This window comes from Zalophus californianus, chromosome 5, assembly GCF_009762305.2.
Source record: "Zalophus californianus isolate mZalCal1 chromosome 5, mZalCal1.pri.v2, whole genome shotgun sequence".
NCBI lineage: Eukaryota > Metazoa > Chordata > Mammalia > Carnivora > Otariidae > Zalophus > Zalophus californianus.
The window spans coordinates 73,686,943-73,705,371 of record NC_045599.1 but is presented as its reverse complement, the minus strand read 5'-3'; the positions used below and the strand labels follow the sequence as shown (position 1 = coordinate 73,705,371).

Below are 18,429 nucleotides of genomic sequence, written 5' to 3'. Positions count from 1 at the left end.
TGATCCCAAGACCTTAAGATCATGACCTGAGCTGAAATCAAGAGTTGTACGCTTAACCGACTGAACCACCTAGATGCCTACTTCAAATATATTTTCAGAAGTAAAGAGAATGGTATAATGAGCTCCTTTGGCTATCACCTAGCTTCAATAAAAATCCACATATGGCCAGTATTTTTTCATCTATACTTTCATCTACTTTCTCCTACCCCTAATTATTTCGAGGCAAATCCCAGACATATTATTTTATTTGTAAATTACAATTTTCTTTATCATAAATAATCTTTATAGATCGTCGCTTTATTTAGTAAAATGAATGTGAGAGCATTAAACTTTTTAGAAGAATAATCTCTACTGTTTCCTGTTTTAGGGGTTAGCAAGCTTGTATGAGAAATGTAATCACATAAATGCTAAGGATGACTTACCTGGTGTTTACCAGAAGCTCCTGGATCTTTATGAAAGGTGATCATTGTATGGGGAAAGGCCAGTGTCTTTAAAAGCTTTAATTCAAATAATTTAAATAATTCAAATAATTTAAAACTTACACAGAAGTACTCCAAACATTTACTGGGAATTGAGAAGCATTTTTCTTTCATACCATTGTTACAGAATCTTTTGATTGTGATTGAAACAGAATCAAAACACTATTAGTAAGAGGATTGACTAATTTGGGAACTTTGATATAATTTTCAGTTAATATAATGGAAGATATTATTTCTTAAACCTTTTCTTTTTTAATGAGAGGCTTATTTTATAAAATTTTCCTGTGGTATGAAAGAGGATATGTTCTAATTTAAAATAGTACCTGACAGTAGTATTATTGGGATATTTTAATGTTAGTATCTTAAGCCCTTGGTTGTTTTCATTAATCGATTCAAAATCCCTTTTTTTTTTTTAATTTTTTATTCTAAGTGTTGACAAACAGAAGTGGTGCGATGTCTGTAAGAAACTTGTGGATCTATATTACCAAGAAAAGAAACACATAGAGGTTGGTTAATGATTTGCTGGGGTAGTAGACTTCTTTTACTAAAGGCATTATTAGAAGAAAGCTTTCACTTAGCTTAAGGGAAAATTAAAAAAAATTAATGTGTAAGTATGGTGTTAAAAGAATATAGAGAGATATTACAAATAATAGTGTTTTGAAACTAAATTAAAATTCAAGTTTTAGTTATTCTAACTTCCAAACCTTTTTGCAACTGGGCAGGGATAAATAAAATAAGTAAAAGCATCATCTGTAGAATTTAGTGATGCATTTGTGGTGCATCCATAGCTGATGCTATGAGTTACAAGGATTGGGGTATGTAGCCATTATTCCTGTTTCCACTCGGGTATCTTAGTTGTACTTCTAATATAGGGGCTGTGTGGATTTGCCCAGTCACCTATTTCTTGGGGAATTCATAATAGATGAAGTTCTGTGCTTTTGCTATTTTTATGTATTAGCAAATGAAAAATATTTTTATTTGTAGATTTTATATTTTTAATTGGCATTTTTGATATTTAAGATTAATTAAAAAACATTTAAATCTCCTTCTTGATAGGTGGCCCGAACATGGCACAAATTGATAAAGACACGGCAGGAGGAAGGTGCAGACAACCAAGAGCTTCATCAGCTATGGAGGAAATTGACTCAGTTGCTGGCTGAGAGTACTGAGGATCAAAATAATGAGACCCAGCAATTGGTATTGACCCCTTTATTCCCTACAGTTTGTGTCATGAAGATTAATCATTTAATTGAATTTAGCAAATGGAAACATAATGGTGTAATATAGGAAAGTACCATACGTCAAAATTTATATTTTATAAGTGTTCAATTTTAAATTCAGAGAGGTTCTTGCTGATACAGTCAAAATTACTGGCCTGCAGTCTCGTATTAAGTCTGGACAGAGTGGACTTGGTGTTCAGGGTATCACAGTTTACTTCCTTGTGTTCATAAGAATCCACAGTAAATCAGTTACTTAATCACCGTGAAAAAGAAACTGTGAAATTGGCTTTCACAAAACTGCTGTAATTTCTATAAAGTTGTACTTACTTAAAGGTTTGTTTAAAAGTGTGTTTCTTTATGTTTATGAAGAAAGAGTACTAAATTACTTTGAGGTTTAACAACTCAGTATTTTGTTTAAAGTATTTAGGGTACTTATGTCTAGAAATATTCCATTTTAGTGTATAGATTTTGAAGCAATTGAAAAGAATTTTTATAAAAAGACTAAAACAGTCCATTGATTTTGAACTGTAATTGGAAAAATCTCCATTCTACTTTTTTATATTTGTTAAGCTTAAAAGTAAACTTAATTTCTTATTATCGTACATAGCCATCAGTGTATACTTGTGAAATTTGAATGGACTTTTTAAATGTAAGCAATTATAGACTGAATATAGGATGAGAAGTTCATTTCTTTGTATGTTTGTTCATTTACTCCTTAATCCTTTTTTCAGAATATATTTATTTTATAAAGAATCTACTATATATGTCAGGCAGTGTCCTAAATGCTGGAGATAAAAATAGAAGACTATAATTTGCATTTGTTTGTGTGTTGGTTTATCTGTGTATAGATTTAGTTGTGGGAAAAAAATTGAGGAGTGACAAACTTAGATGATCTGTGAACTTCTCTTAAATCATATCTTCATATTATGGCTTCATTATGGCTTTCCTTGAAAAACTATAGGTTACCAAAATATCAAACATACACCAAATACCAAAATAAGTAAAATCATTTTTTTCTTGAATTATCTGTACTATGCTCCTCCATGAAAGAGAACTAATTATGCTTGTCATCCTTTTAAGAATTGATGTTTAACTGTTAAATAGGATAAGAGGATTTCGGGGTGGGGTTATTTTCATCTTGAATTCTAATGATAATTTTGCTTATTTAAGTGTGTTCAGAAAAAAATGTTATCACCTGTTTTCCAAAAGGATTAATTGCATTACTTTTTTTTGAAACCCCTTGTGCTGAACTGTGTAAGTTAGACTTCCCTTTTTGCAAGACTATTAACTTTATCAGAGGAGTAAAATTTTCCCTATTTATGTAGACTTTATACCATACTTCACAAAGAAATTTGGAGGTAGTGAACAGTATTGAGACTTTTTCATTTAAGTCATGGAGGGGCTCATGGGTGGCTCAGTCATTTAAACATATGACTTTTGATCTCAGCTAAGGTCTTGATATCAGGGTCATGAGTTCAAGTCCCACTGGGCGTGGAGCCTACTTTAAAAAATAAAAATAAAAAAGTAAAGTCATGGAAATTCATTTAAAAAAAAGGTGGAACTTATGTAACTATATGAATGGTATCCTTTAAAGTGCTTGATCTGGATTCTAGTATTGTTCTTGCTCAAAACATATTTAGAAAGCTTCTTATGGAATTTTCTTCAAAGTCATTTAGTAATACTGGATAAGAAGTGATTTTATTATAGTTCAGTCATAGTTCTGGTTTTCTTTTGACATAAGTATAACTTTACAAATTTATTTAAGATTGAAGATTTGTGACCATTGAAAATGTTCCAAGGAACATACTGGTGATTTCAGTAGAGATTTTTTTTTTTTTTTTTTTTAAAGATTTTATTTATTTATTTGAGAGAGAGAGAATGAGAGATAGAGAGCACGAGAAGGAAGAGGGTCAGAGGGAGAAGCAGACTTCCTGCTGAGCAGGGAGCCCGATGTGGGACTCGATCCCGGGACTCCAGGATCATGACCTGAGCCGAAGGCAGTCGCTTAACCAACTGAGCCACCCAGGCGCCCCATCAGTAGAGATGTTTTAAAAATGATCTGAATAGTTGCAGTTACACTGGTATATAAAGAAGACTATACCTCTCCAGTTGACTACTTTATAGGGAACAGCAAGCACTTAAAGAATGTTTTGTTAAATTCATGATGCTAATTTATATTTATCCCTCATTAGTTCAGTGCAGTCTCCTGGCCAGGTGGAGTTAGACATATTCTAAAACTTGCATAGACATTTTTTTCCTCATTGAAATTGTCAGGGCCAGACGATATAGGAAAATATGAGACAATAAAATACATTTGCAGTTCGTTAGTTGAGGTGGTATATTGTATGAGTCTTCTACCTTCAACTGTTTATTACATTTGTCATTTCACTATGCTAACAATGATAGCTTTTTTGTTTGTTCAGCTTTTAACTGCTTTTGAGAATGCACTGGACTTATCAGATAAGATTCCTAGTGAAGATCACCAAGTACTTTATAGACATTTCATTCACTGTTTATCCAAAGTAAGTTGATTTTAAAAATCTCTAATGTGACTTTTATATTCTAATTAGGAAAGTATTCACAAGCGTATTTTACTATTATTTAGTTTATTTTACTTTTATATTTTCAAGTTTCCTCATGAGACTGCTAGATTGAAGAAGGCCTGTGAAGGAATGATAAACGTCTATCCCACTGTACAGTATCCACTAGAAGTGCTTTGTTTGCATTTAATTGAATCAGGTAATTTCTTCCCTATTATATTGTGTGTTCTAGAAGTGTATGAACATGTGGGAGTGTTGCTGCTATCAATCAAAAATTGTTTCAGTGCTTACCCTGTGTAAGGTATTGTTTGAATATTTCTGGACGTAAAAGGAAGTACAGTGCATTGTCTTTGTGCACATGAAGAGGCTAATAAATGTAGGAGAGTATAATGATACAAAGGAATTATGAACTACTGAGTTCATTGTTGATCAGTGAAGTCTTTCGGAAGGTGGGAGTTGAAGTGAGTCTTAAATTTTCCATAGAAATCCGATATATAGGAGGAGGTGAAAAGTACTCTAGATGGCATGAGCAGAAGTATGGAGCTAGGTTGCAATTTTTAGGAATACTAAAATAGTTTTATTTGCTCTAGTGGAAGGAATAACTAAGATAGATTTTGGTTGAGTAGATTGGACTATATTGCCTAGGGCTATGAATGTCATACATTCTCAGCGCTGATGTTTTAGTGTCACAAGTACATGGTTATAGATGTTATAATACTATAAAGTAATGAAGCTTGTGTATGATCTCCTTTTTTAATGAAATAGAGAAGATTCAAGTCATAGAGTATGTCTTAGCTTATGCCTCGTGCTCTTCTTTTTTTTTTTTTTTAAGATTTTTATTTATTTATTTGACAGAGAGAGACAGAGCGAGAGAGGAAACACAAGCAGGGGGAGTGGGAGAGGGAGAAGCAGGCTTCCCGCTGAGCAGGGAGCCCGATGCGGGGCTAGATCCCAAGACCCTGGGATCATGACCTGAGCCGAAGGCAGACGCTTAACGGCTGAGCCACCCAGGCGCCCCTCGTGCTCTTCTTTGTTTCCTTTCTTGGGGTGGGGGAGAGAGAGCTGATGATAGCCAACATGCTGGAAGTTGCAGGAACCCGTGCCTGCGGATGTCTCGTGCCCAGGGCTGGTGTTCAGTCAGTTTACAGGAGGTTGACCCAGTGGGTTTTCACACCAGCCTCTGTCCTGTTTGTCGGTGTCTGTGCTGAATAGATTTTTACATAATTTAACCGTCATTCCTGTCTGTGCCTGTATTCAACTGATGAGCAAAGTTCACAGAAATCAGTCACTGAAATAGAAATAACAGTACCAGCACCAATGTGTCAGTGATTATAAAATTTGCATAGTTTTACTAATTTAATTGTTTTCATTTTGTTGCTAAATGAGTATACACCTGGGAATGCTTTGTATGTGAATGACCATCACAGGTGTCATTATAGAAGAATTGTTGAAAACTAGTGATAGAGGTAACTGAGGGAAAATGCCCTTTGAAAGAGTATCATCGCATCTATCTTGGCTCTCCCCACTTCAACTTTCCCTTGTAAGTCCTACTTGTATCCCCCCCCCCCCCGCCCCGTTGTCTGAATTAAAATTCAGAACTATTATCTTAAGTGTTGTATTTCTTTGGTGAAAAGTAAGTGATCCCCTTTGCTTTAGCTGAGTCAGAGATGGACTTGTAAGAGTACTTTTCACTAATGTGAGAGAAGAAATGTTGTAGTGAATCAATTTATGAAGTATAAAGTCAAACTAATAATATGATATGTGGGATAGATTGTATAGAAGGTAGATTAGATTGGGTAGACTAAATGATCTTGAGAATGAATGAACTGGGACTATGATAGGGGCAATAGAAAGTAACAGGTGAATGAAAAAAATAGATTTGTTAAGCTATAAAGGGAGGGAGAAAATAATTTTACTTTTAGCTCTCTTGAAAAGTTGGCCTAACGTGGAATGATCATCTGTAAGAAAGTTGAGTTGTGGAGAGGATAGGTTAATGGCCATTCAAAGGGAAATGCCCATCTGGCTTGCAGATGAGAGATCAATCCTAAGGCTAGACATAAGGTTTGGAAATCACCAAAGTGAAGTGGAGTGGATGACTTCAGAGGATGACTAAAGAGCAAAAAGCTGAAAACTATGTCTTGGGTGGTGCTGGCTGGCTTGAAGGGAAAGGGAGGGAAAGAGAAAAGTAGAAAACAGAAGCAGAGAGGTCCGACAGGAAGTTGGTAGAACACGATGTGAAGCAACAGAGAAGGCAAGAAAGAACATTTCAGAAAGGAGATCTGTACTGAAGATTGAGCAACTAACTTTATGATTAGGAGGTTTTTATTTAGGGCTATCTTTTCCAACCAAAGTGATTGAATTGAAACTTAGATTTCAATGGTTGGAAAAGAGTAGGAAGAAGTGGTTAGCAGATATTAAAAGAAATAATCTAGGGATTTGGCTGACTACATTTGAGAGGAGGAGGAAGCATGCAAAGGGGTTGGTAAACTTTTAGAGGAGTAGGAGAAGAATTGCGGTAGTGTTGCCTGGGAGGAGAGGTTCAGGAAGAGAGGGCTAGTTAACATTGTGAACTTTGCTTTGAGGTCAAGGAGGATGAGACATAGCAAGAGACTTTCAATATGAGGAACATGCTTGTGAATTTTTGTGTTTTTTTCCGCCCCATTGACAGGGAACAGTTCCAGAATTCACCTAGTTTCTTTAAATTTTAACATGAGTCCTAATACATTTCCAAGATAAGTGGGCTGATTTTGTAATTGGTCTCTGGTACCCATTCCTCCACCCTTTTTCTGCTATTACAATTGCTACTGAGAAACCAGTGGCTGCTGTTCACCCTCTTTTTCTCTATTTTCTTTTGGCTATTAATGATTTGTACTATTCCCTCATTCTTGACCTTGTCACATGCGAAATGATGCAAGAGAATACTTGAAATTTCTTTTTGATGACTGATTGAATGCTTTCTCAATAAGTACATGTATGCCTATAACGTGGATTTGTGAAATAAGCATGGCCCCTATATTAAAAAAAAACCAAAATTATAGAAGAAATTAAATCAACAAAGTCTATAGAGTTGTGCACATAAATTCAGTATTTGACAAAGTGTTCTAGAATAAAGAGATAGCAAGTGGTTATGCTGAATGATTAGAGAGTGTGTTGGTTTATATGAAAAAAAAAATCATTCCTGGAGAGGTTATTTTGCAGAATTGAAGGAAGGAAAGGCTTATATTCCTGGTAAAGGGGAGTGAGTAGGTGGATATTTACATACATGGTACACCAAGGAAGAGTTTTTTCTCTGTAGAATCATTGGTTGTGAGAATCTGTGGGATGGAGCCATTCAGGCTTAGGTACTTTCTAAGGTAAAGCATTATTCTGGGGGTAAAAGTTTAATAGTTAATGCCAGACAGTAGGAAGCTGTGCTTAATGATTTCTTGTTTTCTTTTCATTGCTCCTCTAAACCAAACTTTCTGTGTATGAAGAACTTCTGAAACTATAAGGTATTTAAAGGCTGACCTATCCTCCCACAGCGTGCTTTAGTGTCTGCGGAATTTGTTACTTCACAGCAATTAATCACTGGGTTCTCTTCCACTGGGGACAAATGTATTTCATTCTCTTTTGTCCTCTGCATGTTGAGACTTGAAGATTCATTTGCAAAATGATTCAGTTTATAAAGCTTCACATGACAAGTAGTGAATAGCTTTCACAGTTGTCAGCTGATAAAATGTTATTTCATGCTAAATGACCTTTTCGTTTTATTTTATTTTGCTTTATAGTTGAAATAGGGGAGGATAAGAAAGCTTGGATCTTCACACTTAAACATGAAAGAGCTTAAGATTTTGTGCTCTGGAAATATTAGAAAATTCGGATGAAAATAAAGAAATGAATACATGCCATTTTGTTTTTTTTTCCCCAAGCTACGTTTATTTAAAAGAAAAATTCTATAGTAGTGATCAATTTCTTTGTGATGTCAGCAATTAATTAGTTATTTTTAAAAGTCACCTTTTTGTGTGTGTGGTAAAGCTTAGGAAACAGAATTCTTATAGGTATTATTTGGCATCTACCCTGAATCTCTTCAGAACGCCTTTTATTCTTAGAGATTTAGCATTCATCAGCCCCAAATCTAGCTTGCCGTATTGAGAAATAAAAATAATATTGTCAAACTTGTTTTAAAGTTGTTAAGCCTGGAATCTTAGACTCTTTTAAATGTTAAAAAGAGCAGATAAGTTAAATGATTTTCTATTCAGAAAGAAATCAAGTGTATTCCCTCTCTGTTTCTATCCTCCACATATTATTTAGCTAGTATTCTCAGCAAGAGTTAGTATGGAGAAGAGGATTAAGAGCTGAAGCTTTGGAATATCCCTTGTCTCTACAAAGCATCAGTGATGTTGTTACTACTGTTGATAGTTTTTGGGAACACCAGAGGAGATTCCTCTAAGTGTCATTTGTTCTTGGTCATACGTAGAGAGTATGTTTCCCAAGGGCTAGAACATAGTCTCCCCAAATCTCTTGGTTTCTGTAATTGTGCTCCCAGATATTAAGGAAGATTTATCTTATTTAGAAGTTTTTCATGTTCATCTTAGCCTTTTACAAACAGTTTTCATCTGCCTACCCACATTTTGTTTACTTGTGTACGTTTTTAGGTACCATGCATATGGATAATCATTGGGATGATGCATGATTGGCTTTTCTTTCCATCACAGGTGTGTTTTTTATAATAAGGGCAGTTTATGTAGCCAAGGTACTCTCATGAATTACGTTTCTATGGAGTAAGATAGTTTTGACTGAGATGGCTAGAAATTGAAGGTAAAATTTTAATAGCCGTTTTACTTTCGTTTTTAGAATGGTGATTTTTAATTTTCCGTAGTAATTCTCAGCCATTACTTATTAACAGACTAAGCCTTTTGGTACATTAATTCGTAATGGTATTCTTAAAGGATCATTACAGTATTTAATGGATGCCTGATGTGTACAGGATACCATACTAGTTCCTACCCTCCAGAAGTTACTGTTTAGCTATAGAGGTAGCAACTGTAGTATATATATAAGACTGACAGTAAAGGTGGTATATGGTGTTGGTAAATACTATAGGCCTGTGGTTCTAAAGTATGGTCTCTGAACTTGTAGCATCAGTATCACCTGAGAACTTGTTAGAAGTGCCAGCTTTCAGGTCTAACATTGAAATCAGAAACTTTGAGGGGCGGGGGGTTAGCATTCTCCAGGTGATTCTGATGTCTGGATAATACCACTGGTTGAAAAGGGGAGGGAAAAAAAAACCCACTGGTTTGCTTGGGAGGAGGAATGTGTATGAAACTAGGTACGTCTGCTTTTGGAAATTACATTTATGGAACCATAGTGAGAAGAGGTTTAGACAGAAGGAAATTCATGTCTAGAAGGATAATAATAGCTGGCTCAGGTCTTTTTTACTGGATAACTAAAAAAGTAGTATTTCTTCCACTTTGTTTTCGTATCTCACCAAACAGTATTGAAGTTTTAATTCTTTAGCCGTTAAGAATTTTTTGAATTTTTGGTACTAACTTGGACTTCTAAATCAATGTATAATATTATGGATTATGGTGTGTATACGGTTTTGAAAAATTTGAAATATATAAAATAAATGGTAACATGCCAGGGGTTTATCTTTGACATCTGAGACTGATAGAGTGACTCCACATGTGGTCTGGGGGCATACGTTTTATATAGATAGTAAAGCATCAAGCTGCTTTTTCAAACAAATTATTATTTTTTTTCAAAGATTTTTATTTATTTGTCAGGGAGAGAGGGAGGGGGAGAGAGAGAGCACAAGCACAGGGAGTGTGGCAGGCAGAGGGAGAAGCAGACTCCCCGCTGAGTAAGGAGCCCGACGTGGGACTCGATCCCAGGACCCTGGGATCATAACCTGAGCCGAAGGCAGACGCTTAACCGACTGAGCCACCCAGGCATTCCTCAAACAAACTATTTTTATTTGTTCCCCATATTTATTGCTTCAAGTTGTAGTTTGTCTTAGTTTTTAAGAATTTTCTTATATGGTTAAGCAATTTATTGCAGTGCTGAGTACTCTTCACAGTTTATTCTCAAAGCAGAAATCATATTTTCTGCTTGTTTTTATGCTTTTCTGGGAATGGAAATCCTGAGATGGAGCTTGGAAAAAATGGAAATATAACAAAATAAATAGTGTTTTCTAAACTAAATTATTTTACCAAAATAAATTTGGAACAAATGTAGGCATTGGATGACTATTACATAGGTTTAACCATTAACTTATATAGGAAAAGAAAGTTTTTGAAAGAAGGCAGAAATGTACTGCTGAACTTGTAAACCTAAGAAAAATGTGACTAAGTTTTTGTATAGTATCTTCACAAATTGTCTTTTAGTCGTAGGATTCTGGAAGAATCCACTCGATTTGGCATCCTGGCTGGCACATCTCTAGCAGCACATGGTTGCCCAAGGAGAGAGATTAGTGAAGTTACTGTGGAATAGGAAAAGGAGAGCTGGCAAGCGGGAGGCTGTGTGTCCTAGCGTAGTAGCAAGTAGGAGTAGGTTTTTTGTTTGAAACCCTTGAGTATGACTTCGGGTTCAGTTTACCCCCATACTGCAGTGAGTAAAGTGGTTTCTACTTCCGATATTTAAGAAGATGAAGAAGCATAATTTTTTTAATGATATGTTAATAGTTTTTGGTATTGTTGGTCTATTTAAGTTTTGAATTCCTGGAGTCAGGATATGGTGGAGGATGTGTAAGACAGCATTTGAGCTTGAAGTATGTATGTTTTGGCAATTGGAAATTTGGAGTATGTATGCTAATAACTTTTCTTTTTAATTCCAGGCAGTCTTACTGATGAAGGACAGCAGTATTTTTCCAGACTAGTGGAAATGGATTCCAAAAGTGGTCCAGGCTTCATTGGTTTAGGCATTAAAGCATTACAAGACAAAAAGTATGAAGATGCTGTTAGGAACCTAACAGAAGGTAAGTGTACAGTGTAGAGCATGTAATATGAGGTATAGTTGTAACCAAACTCAGGGGTATCACTGCTTGGGGTGCATTAAATTGAACACAACCCAAGGAAGTGTTGAAACAACATTTCCAAGTAAGTAATGGCAAGTAAGAAGACAGGGAAATAGCCCGTAAGGCAGTGTCTTCCTGTGGGGTTAGTACAGGAAACTTTTATTCAGTGCATTAGGGGGCAGGGGTAGAGAGCTGGTGTGTACATTAAGAAACTTAATATATACATATTCTCTTCCCCTGCTTAAAACCTTCCATGGGTTTTCAGCTGCCCTTAGGATAACATGGAAACTCTTCACAAGGTTTGCAACCCTCCCGAGTCTGATTTCTTGCCCTTTCCTGCTCCCATGCTTCATTTTCAAATATAATGAGTCCATATGCTATTAATTAGGCACTTTGGTTGAGCTACAGATGCCTAGCATGTCAGCATGCTAGTGCATACAATGTACGTTCCAAAAATGGCCGAAAACCCCATCCATAGCAATAAATCTTAGTATTATAATGAGCTAACGGTAACTTCAGGATCACTCAGATGGGCTTTGATATAGGCCCTCAGCTCCAAAGTGTCTCAGACTGGCTCATGCAAGAGGCTATCCTAGCAGGTTCCTGGGTAGGCTCTGCTGGTTGTGTGAAACAGAACACATTCCTTCCCTTCCCTTTTTGTCCCTTCCCTTCGCTTCTGCTCATAACTTTCAGCCCTCTAATCTGAATAATTCCTCCTTATATCCTAGCTAACATAGTCAATAGGCAGTTATCTTTGGGCCTTTCTTTGAGGAATGTGTATTTAAAATAGAAGTGAAAAAATATACACTCTAGCGTCTGCTTAGGTCTGGATTCCAACTCTGCCACTCACTAATTTCAAGACCTTGAGAAAAGTAATTAATTCTCTGTCTCAATGTTTTCATTTGTAAAATAAGTATCATTATATATATATATATATGTATTCCCCTCCATCCTTAGGAATCTTTAACTTAGTTTTGTTAGGTATGATGTTTCAGGATGAACTTATATTCACATAGATATCTGAATAACAAATACGAGCTTAGGGTGGGAAGAGGATTTCAAGCCAAGAGGTGAAATAGCCTGAGACTGAGAGCACAGCTGGAATTCATGGCAGTTCAACAAGATGTAAGAGTCAAGAAAGGAGACTGGAGAGGGGCCTTACACACTTTGTGAAGGAGTTTGCATGTTATCCTAGGGGCAGCCAGGAACTTGTGGAAGGTTTTAAGCAGGGGAATTTCATAATTCCATTTGTATTTGTACAGCTATTCTGGCTACAGTGTAGAGAATGAATTGGAGTGGGTGGCAAGCCCCTGCAGTGATCTGGGATAAAGATGGTGGAAATGGGAGCTGAAGTAGTGGTGGTAGAGAAATGATTGGGGCGTGGAATCAGTGTTCTGAATAATTATATAGGAGCGACAAGGGAAAGAAGGGATCTGATTTGGGGAGTAGATGGTGTTGCCATTTTTCTTAGTAGTCATAGAAAGCTTGGATTTTGTGATTGTTTTTTTCCTTTTAGGGTTAAAGGAAAGCCCTCTGTGCACAACTGGATGGTATCATCTGGCAGAAGCCCAAGTTAAAATGCATAGACCTAAGGAAGCTGTTCTTTCATGCAATCAAGGTATTCCTGACATCTGTAAGGGTGGCCAACCCTATATCTTTTCATATTAAAGGAGAAAAAGATAGTGGTTTAAAGAAACTTATAAGCTTTATTTTGTATTTTAAGTTACTAATTTAAATTTCATTGAGGTGGTTAAGTAATGCCAAGTGTATATGCATGTAGGGTGTTTTCTTTTAAACTAACAATGAGTGTTTTTCAAAGGATCCCTGCATTTGGAATTTTGACAGTCAGTTTAGGCTTGTGTGGAGGTGCTCTGTCTTTTAACAGGGAAGTTTCTGGTGCGTCCAGGACTTCAGGAATTTTTGATTCCTCTGATATAAATAAGAGAAGTCTTAGGCATATGGAGCCTATTTGAATGTGATCGGATGGGTCACATGAGGGGATAGGAAATCATAAGAGTGGTTCACTGCTCTTGACCTAGCTGGTAGCCTAGTCTCTGTAGTTGAGAAACAGTTCACCCTGGTCCATTTGAATTCAACTTACTTTCCCTCAGTATCCCTCATTTGCTAGGTTTTTTACTGATGCTTTGGCTAACCTTTGTTACATAGCAGATATAGATAGCCATTGTATTTCGGGATGTTCATGTTATGTTACGTAAAGATAGAGATTTTAAATTTAGGTCTGTTTTTTTTTTTTTTTTAAATGCAGATATTTCCATAAAGAATTCAGGGAAGAATTTATATTTGGCTCTGAATTATTCTTCATGTATATTATTTTGGCAATTTATTCTTATTGTATCTCCAATTTATTATTTATCACCGTTAACAAGAAGAAAAAAATGAAGTAATATGGTTGTCTTCATTCAGATGTCCTTAATTTTGTCAGCTCTGAAGAACATAGATAATCTTGGTGTGTCTGGTGGCAGTCTTCATCAGAAGAATCTTTGTCTCCGTTTGAAAGCAGAGGCTTTGATTAAACTCTCAGATTATGAATCTTCAGTGGAAGCAATTTGTACTCTTGATCAGGTAGTCTTACCAGGTTTTTCCCTTCAACTTAATTTTTTCCAGTCAACCAGGCATCAACCACTCTCTCCTTACAAGTATTTGCTTTTAAACAGATTTTGCATTAGAGATATGAATTCACCACATCTGCATTTTCTAAATCATTCACGCACTTGGAAACTACTGAAGTTATTTGCCTTTTGGTTAAGTACTTACAATATGCTTCATATGATGCAATTTCTTTCTTTAGTCTTGTTCTTATTCTCCTTTTCTCTTTTTGCCCTCTTAGGCTATTACTACTTGATTATTATTAATTTGGGATTCTAAATTTTTCCTTCAATAAAGAGTTCATAGATTATTGATAAGAACAATGAAGGACACAGTAGCTTCATAGTAGACAGTATTGTTTATTTGTTTTTCAGTTTAATAAAACAGAAGGAGATTGATATTTAAGAAGGAATCCTGTTTCTTAATGTTTTTGGTTCAAGCAATTTGAAAATCCCTGGCAAAAAAATAGTAAATTATGAATTATAACAACATGGTGCTTTTACAGATTTTTGTCAGATAAAGGCCATTTTTTTTAATCTAAAATTAAAATTATATCACTCAGTTTATTGTGGGGTTTTGAATTTTTTTAAAATATCATTGTTTTGTATATTTCAAAGGGCTTTGCATTTCATAATATTTCATTAAAATTAGAACAGTTGTCAGCATTCTTCAAGAACTAATATCTTAATTTCTTATTTTCTACTTGCCTTCTACCAGTAATGTATTTTGTGTGAATGCTTTGAGGAGGTCTTTCCAATCTTTTTTTTTTTTTTCACACACACACAAAAAGAAAAGTTTCTTAGAGAGCTGATGAAGTCCAGGTCTGAAACAGAAAATGTATAGGATGAGCCCAGGACATCTTAGAATGCTAGAAAGCAAGGAAACTATCAAAGCCTACTAGAATTCTATTAGAAAGGCTTAGGAACTACCATGGACAGTCCAATTATGTTATATAAAAATGAACTTTTTAGATATATATGCTAAAGTATCAGATGAAAAGTTATAATAGCTGGGATAATCTAAGCAGGAGTATAGTGAAATGGGTAGAGAGGTATGGATGAGAAAAGATTGATTTTGAATTAATAATTTAGAAGCTGGATAATGAGTACATGTGGGATTATTGTACTGTTCTAATTTTTTGAAATGTTTTTGAAATTTTCTCTAATAAAAAGGTTACAAAGAATGAATGTATTCATAGTGATAAAAATCAGGACCTGTATGTCTTTACTCCATGCTCTTTTATGGTCATTCCTTAATTAAAGTAAATATTGCTGTTCTGTGTTGAAAGAGACTTAATTTCTTTACAATTATTTTCTAGGTTTCTGATGCAAATAATATCCCAGGACTTTTGGTTCTTAAAAGCTTGGCCTATCTGAACAAAGGCTCATTAGATGAAGCTTCAAAGGTTGTTTTTTTTCATTCAAACTGGGAATTTTTTGGTGGGGTGGGGGAGGGGCAGAGGGAGAGGAGAGAGAATCTCAAGCAGGCCCACTCCCAGCACAGAGCCTGACGTGGGGCTCCATCTCACAGCCTTGAGGTCATGCCCTGAGCCGAAATCAAGAGTCAGATGCTTAAATAACTGAGGCACCTAGGTTCCCCAAATTGGGAATTTTTTTAAGCTACAAGTGACTTAATTTGGATAAAGAATTGACAGATATCTACTTTATAGATTATGGAAGACCTTCTCTCTTCTTACCCTGACCTAGCTGAAGTTCATGCCCTGGAGGCTTTGATTCATTTTACCAAAAAGGACTATCTACAAGCAGAGAAATGGTAAGAATATGTTTAGGTTGCTTATAGGTGTAGTCATATCTTAATTTATTATGTTTCTCAAAAATTCAAAATGAGTAGGTTTGATAAAGTTCTGTTTTGTATAAATTTGATCTGTGTAAGCGTTAGTATTTTTAAGAAAGGTTTAACATGTAGCACAGTACCTGTAAGAAAATTCCATAATGGGTATGAAATTTAACTAGCTGATCATAATGGTCAGTGAGTAGATACAATGTTTGATGTGTCCTCCTAAATGCTTAGCACACTGGTAAAGCTAAAAGGCTGTTGTGTTTTTATAAGCTCCTCTTCAAATAGTATTTTTTTTCTCATTATAATCTAAATTCTAAAGTAATAACATATCTGATTTAGCATCTTTGAATCACTTAAACTTTGACTCAACTAGGAGTTTCCTACATTGTGTGTGTGTGTGTGTGTGTGTGTTCTATGTATCTTTTTACTTCCCTTTGGTGACTTAGTTTTCAGAGAGCTCTTGAGAAAGATGCTGAAGTTGCTGAATATCATTACCAACTTGGGTTAACATATTGGTTCATGGATGAAGAAACAAGAAAAGATAAAACAAAAGCTCTTACCCACTTTCTAAAGGTAAAACAAATGCTACTATTCAATACTTAGTTGAAATGGATTTGTAATAAAATCATAAATAATAATCATATAAGTTAGGCACTTAAAATTACTGTTTTCTGAACTGTTTTTCTTTTTTTTTAAATTTATTTATTTTAGAGAGATAGTGAGAGCATAAGTGGGAGGGACAGAGGGAGAGGGAGAGAGAATTTAAGCAGGCTTCATACTCAGTGCGGAGCCCGATGTGGGGCTCCGTCTCACAACCATGAGATCTTGACCTGAGCCGAGACCAGGAGTCAGACGCTTAACCAGCTACGCCACCTAGGCACCCCTGAACTGTTTTTTGTTTTTGTTTTGTTTTTTTAACTGGACTTTTTATGGTGTTTCATCTCTTACACATTAGGTTTTGTGAGAATGTTATGTGGATTTTCAAGGAGAAAATAAAAAATGTAAAAGTTACTTATTTCAGAAACACACATTATAGAAGATGAGACATAATTATCTTTGGAGAAAAATATTGTTTTTAGGTAATTTCCACTGTAGTGTGGGCATATATACTTCTAGATGTTTAATTTCTTATAGTTTATTTTATTTATTTAACGATTTTATTTATTTATTTGACATAGAGAGAGAGAGCACAAGTAGGCAGAGTGGCAGGCAGAGGGAGAGGGAGAAGTGGCTCAATCCCAGGACCCTGGGATCATGACCTGAGCCGAAGGCAGATGCTTAATGACTGAGCCACCCAGGCGCCCTGAATTTCTTATATTTAGATGTTAAAGATCTAAAAGTCTTACATGCTTATCTTGATGCGTAAAAGAAGGTTAGTGTAATAATAACTCTAATTTCACATTTCTTTTTAACAAAGAAATAATATTTTTACACTTGTTTGCATTCTATAAGCAGTGACATCCAGCTTTCCTGTTGCTTTAAATCTTACATTAAGGGATGTGTTGGCATATTTTTGTATGTTTAACAAAAGTGTTCTATTTTTCTTTTAACCTGTGTATTTATCTTCTGTGTTTTTAAAAAGAACCTCACAGACAAACTTTAATATTGTGTTACTATCAATCTTTATCTCAAAGGCTGCCAGACTGGATACATACATGGGCAAAGTTTTCTGCTATTTAGGTCATTACTACAGAGATGTGGTAGGAGATAAAAACAGAGCCCGTGGCTGTTACAGGAAAGCTTTTGAGTTAGATGATACTGATGCTGAATCTGGAGCTGCGGCAGTTGACTTAAGTGTGGAACTTGAAGAGATGGTATGTCCAGTAACTTAAATACTTTTGCCTTTTTATCCTGGGTATAGAAATAGAAATATTTTTATATGTGTGTCCTTGAAAGTTTTTATTTTTTATTTTTCTTTGTAGATGCAATAGAAATATTTTTGCCACTGTTTATGGAGTAAATTTTCTTTTCGTTGGCAGACATTACATTACTCATCACTTTTGAAACTGTAGTGTATATACCAGTGTAAGTTTAAAAATTAGGAAATGGTAAATGAAAATACATTTGGGTACTTTACATAGGTGTTGTGTATTTTTATGATATTTGAGATGTCTAATATTAGTCTTTTATTAATTTTAGGAAACTGCCTTAGCCACCCTAACAACAGTAACTCAAAAGGCAGGTGCTGGAACGGCAAAATGGGCCTGGCTTAGGCGAGGACTGTACTATTTGAAAGCTGGTCAGCATTCTCAAGCTGTGGCTGAGTAAGACACCTTAGTATATTTAAACTATTAGTGTATTGGTTCCTTAAATTAAACTCTATTTATACCCAAAGTGGACTTTACAAGTTGCCTCATTCCAGGTTATATTTTGAGAGAAGAAATAGCAAAATTTATTTATAGTTGATTGGTTCCTATTATCTGCAAGGCACTGAAATTGCAAAAATGAATTAAATGTTGTCCAGTTGTTAAGGAGTTGGCCATTCTAACGAAGTGAATCTTCCTAGTGTTACACATATAATAGGTTCTCAGTGGAAACTTAAGGAATGTTAAAAAGCTGAGGCTGATATCTTTGTTGTTCTCCCAATGGCATGCTTTGTTTTGGGGCAGGACATACATTTGCCAGCCTCACGTGCATGTGGTGCATCTCCTTTTTAGTTATTTGGTTTGAACTATACTTAATAAATGAAATAGGGGATCCTGACTGGCTCAGTTGGTGGAGCATGCGACACTTGATCTCAAGGTTGTGAGCTTAAGCCCCATGTTGGGCATAGAGTTTACTTTAAAAAA

General features: G+C 35.4%; 1 protein-coding gene across 11 annotated transcripts in view; it reads left to right on the top strand.

Moving 5' to 3' along the window:
- Positions 1 to 18,429, top strand: part of TTC37 (tetratricopeptide repeat domain 37) — a 167,477-nt gene that overhangs the window by 86,311 nt on the left and 62,737 nt on the right. For all 11 annotated transcript variants that reach the window (XR_003522132.2, XM_027605941.2, XM_027605936.2 and 8 more), the window contains 13 exons: positions 368 to 459; positions 910 to 985; positions 1,536 to 1,676; positions 4,123 to 4,221; positions 4,330 to 4,438; positions 11,054 to 11,194; positions 12,750 to 12,851; positions 13,677 to 13,816; positions 15,159 to 15,245; positions 15,510 to 15,613; positions 16,087 to 16,213; positions 17,275 to 17,454; positions 17,780 to 17,904. Coding sequence is in view for 10 of the 11 variants with exons in the window: in XM_027605941.2 (XP_027461742.1) it covers positions 368 to 459; positions 910 to 985; positions 1,536 to 1,676; positions 4,123 to 4,221; positions 4,330 to 4,438; positions 11,054 to 11,194; positions 12,750 to 12,851; positions 13,677 to 13,816; positions 15,159 to 15,245; positions 15,510 to 15,613; positions 16,087 to 16,213; positions 17,275 to 17,454; positions 17,780 to 17,904 (1,523 nt within the window). In the remaining variant the exon portion in view is untranslated. The remainder of the gene's footprint in view (positions 1 to 367; positions 460 to 909; positions 986 to 1,535; positions 1,677 to 4,122; positions 4,222 to 4,329; positions 4,439 to 11,053; positions 11,195 to 12,749; positions 12,852 to 13,676; positions 13,817 to 15,158; positions 15,246 to 15,509; positions 15,614 to 16,086; positions 16,214 to 17,274; positions 17,455 to 17,779; positions 17,905 to 18,429) is intronic.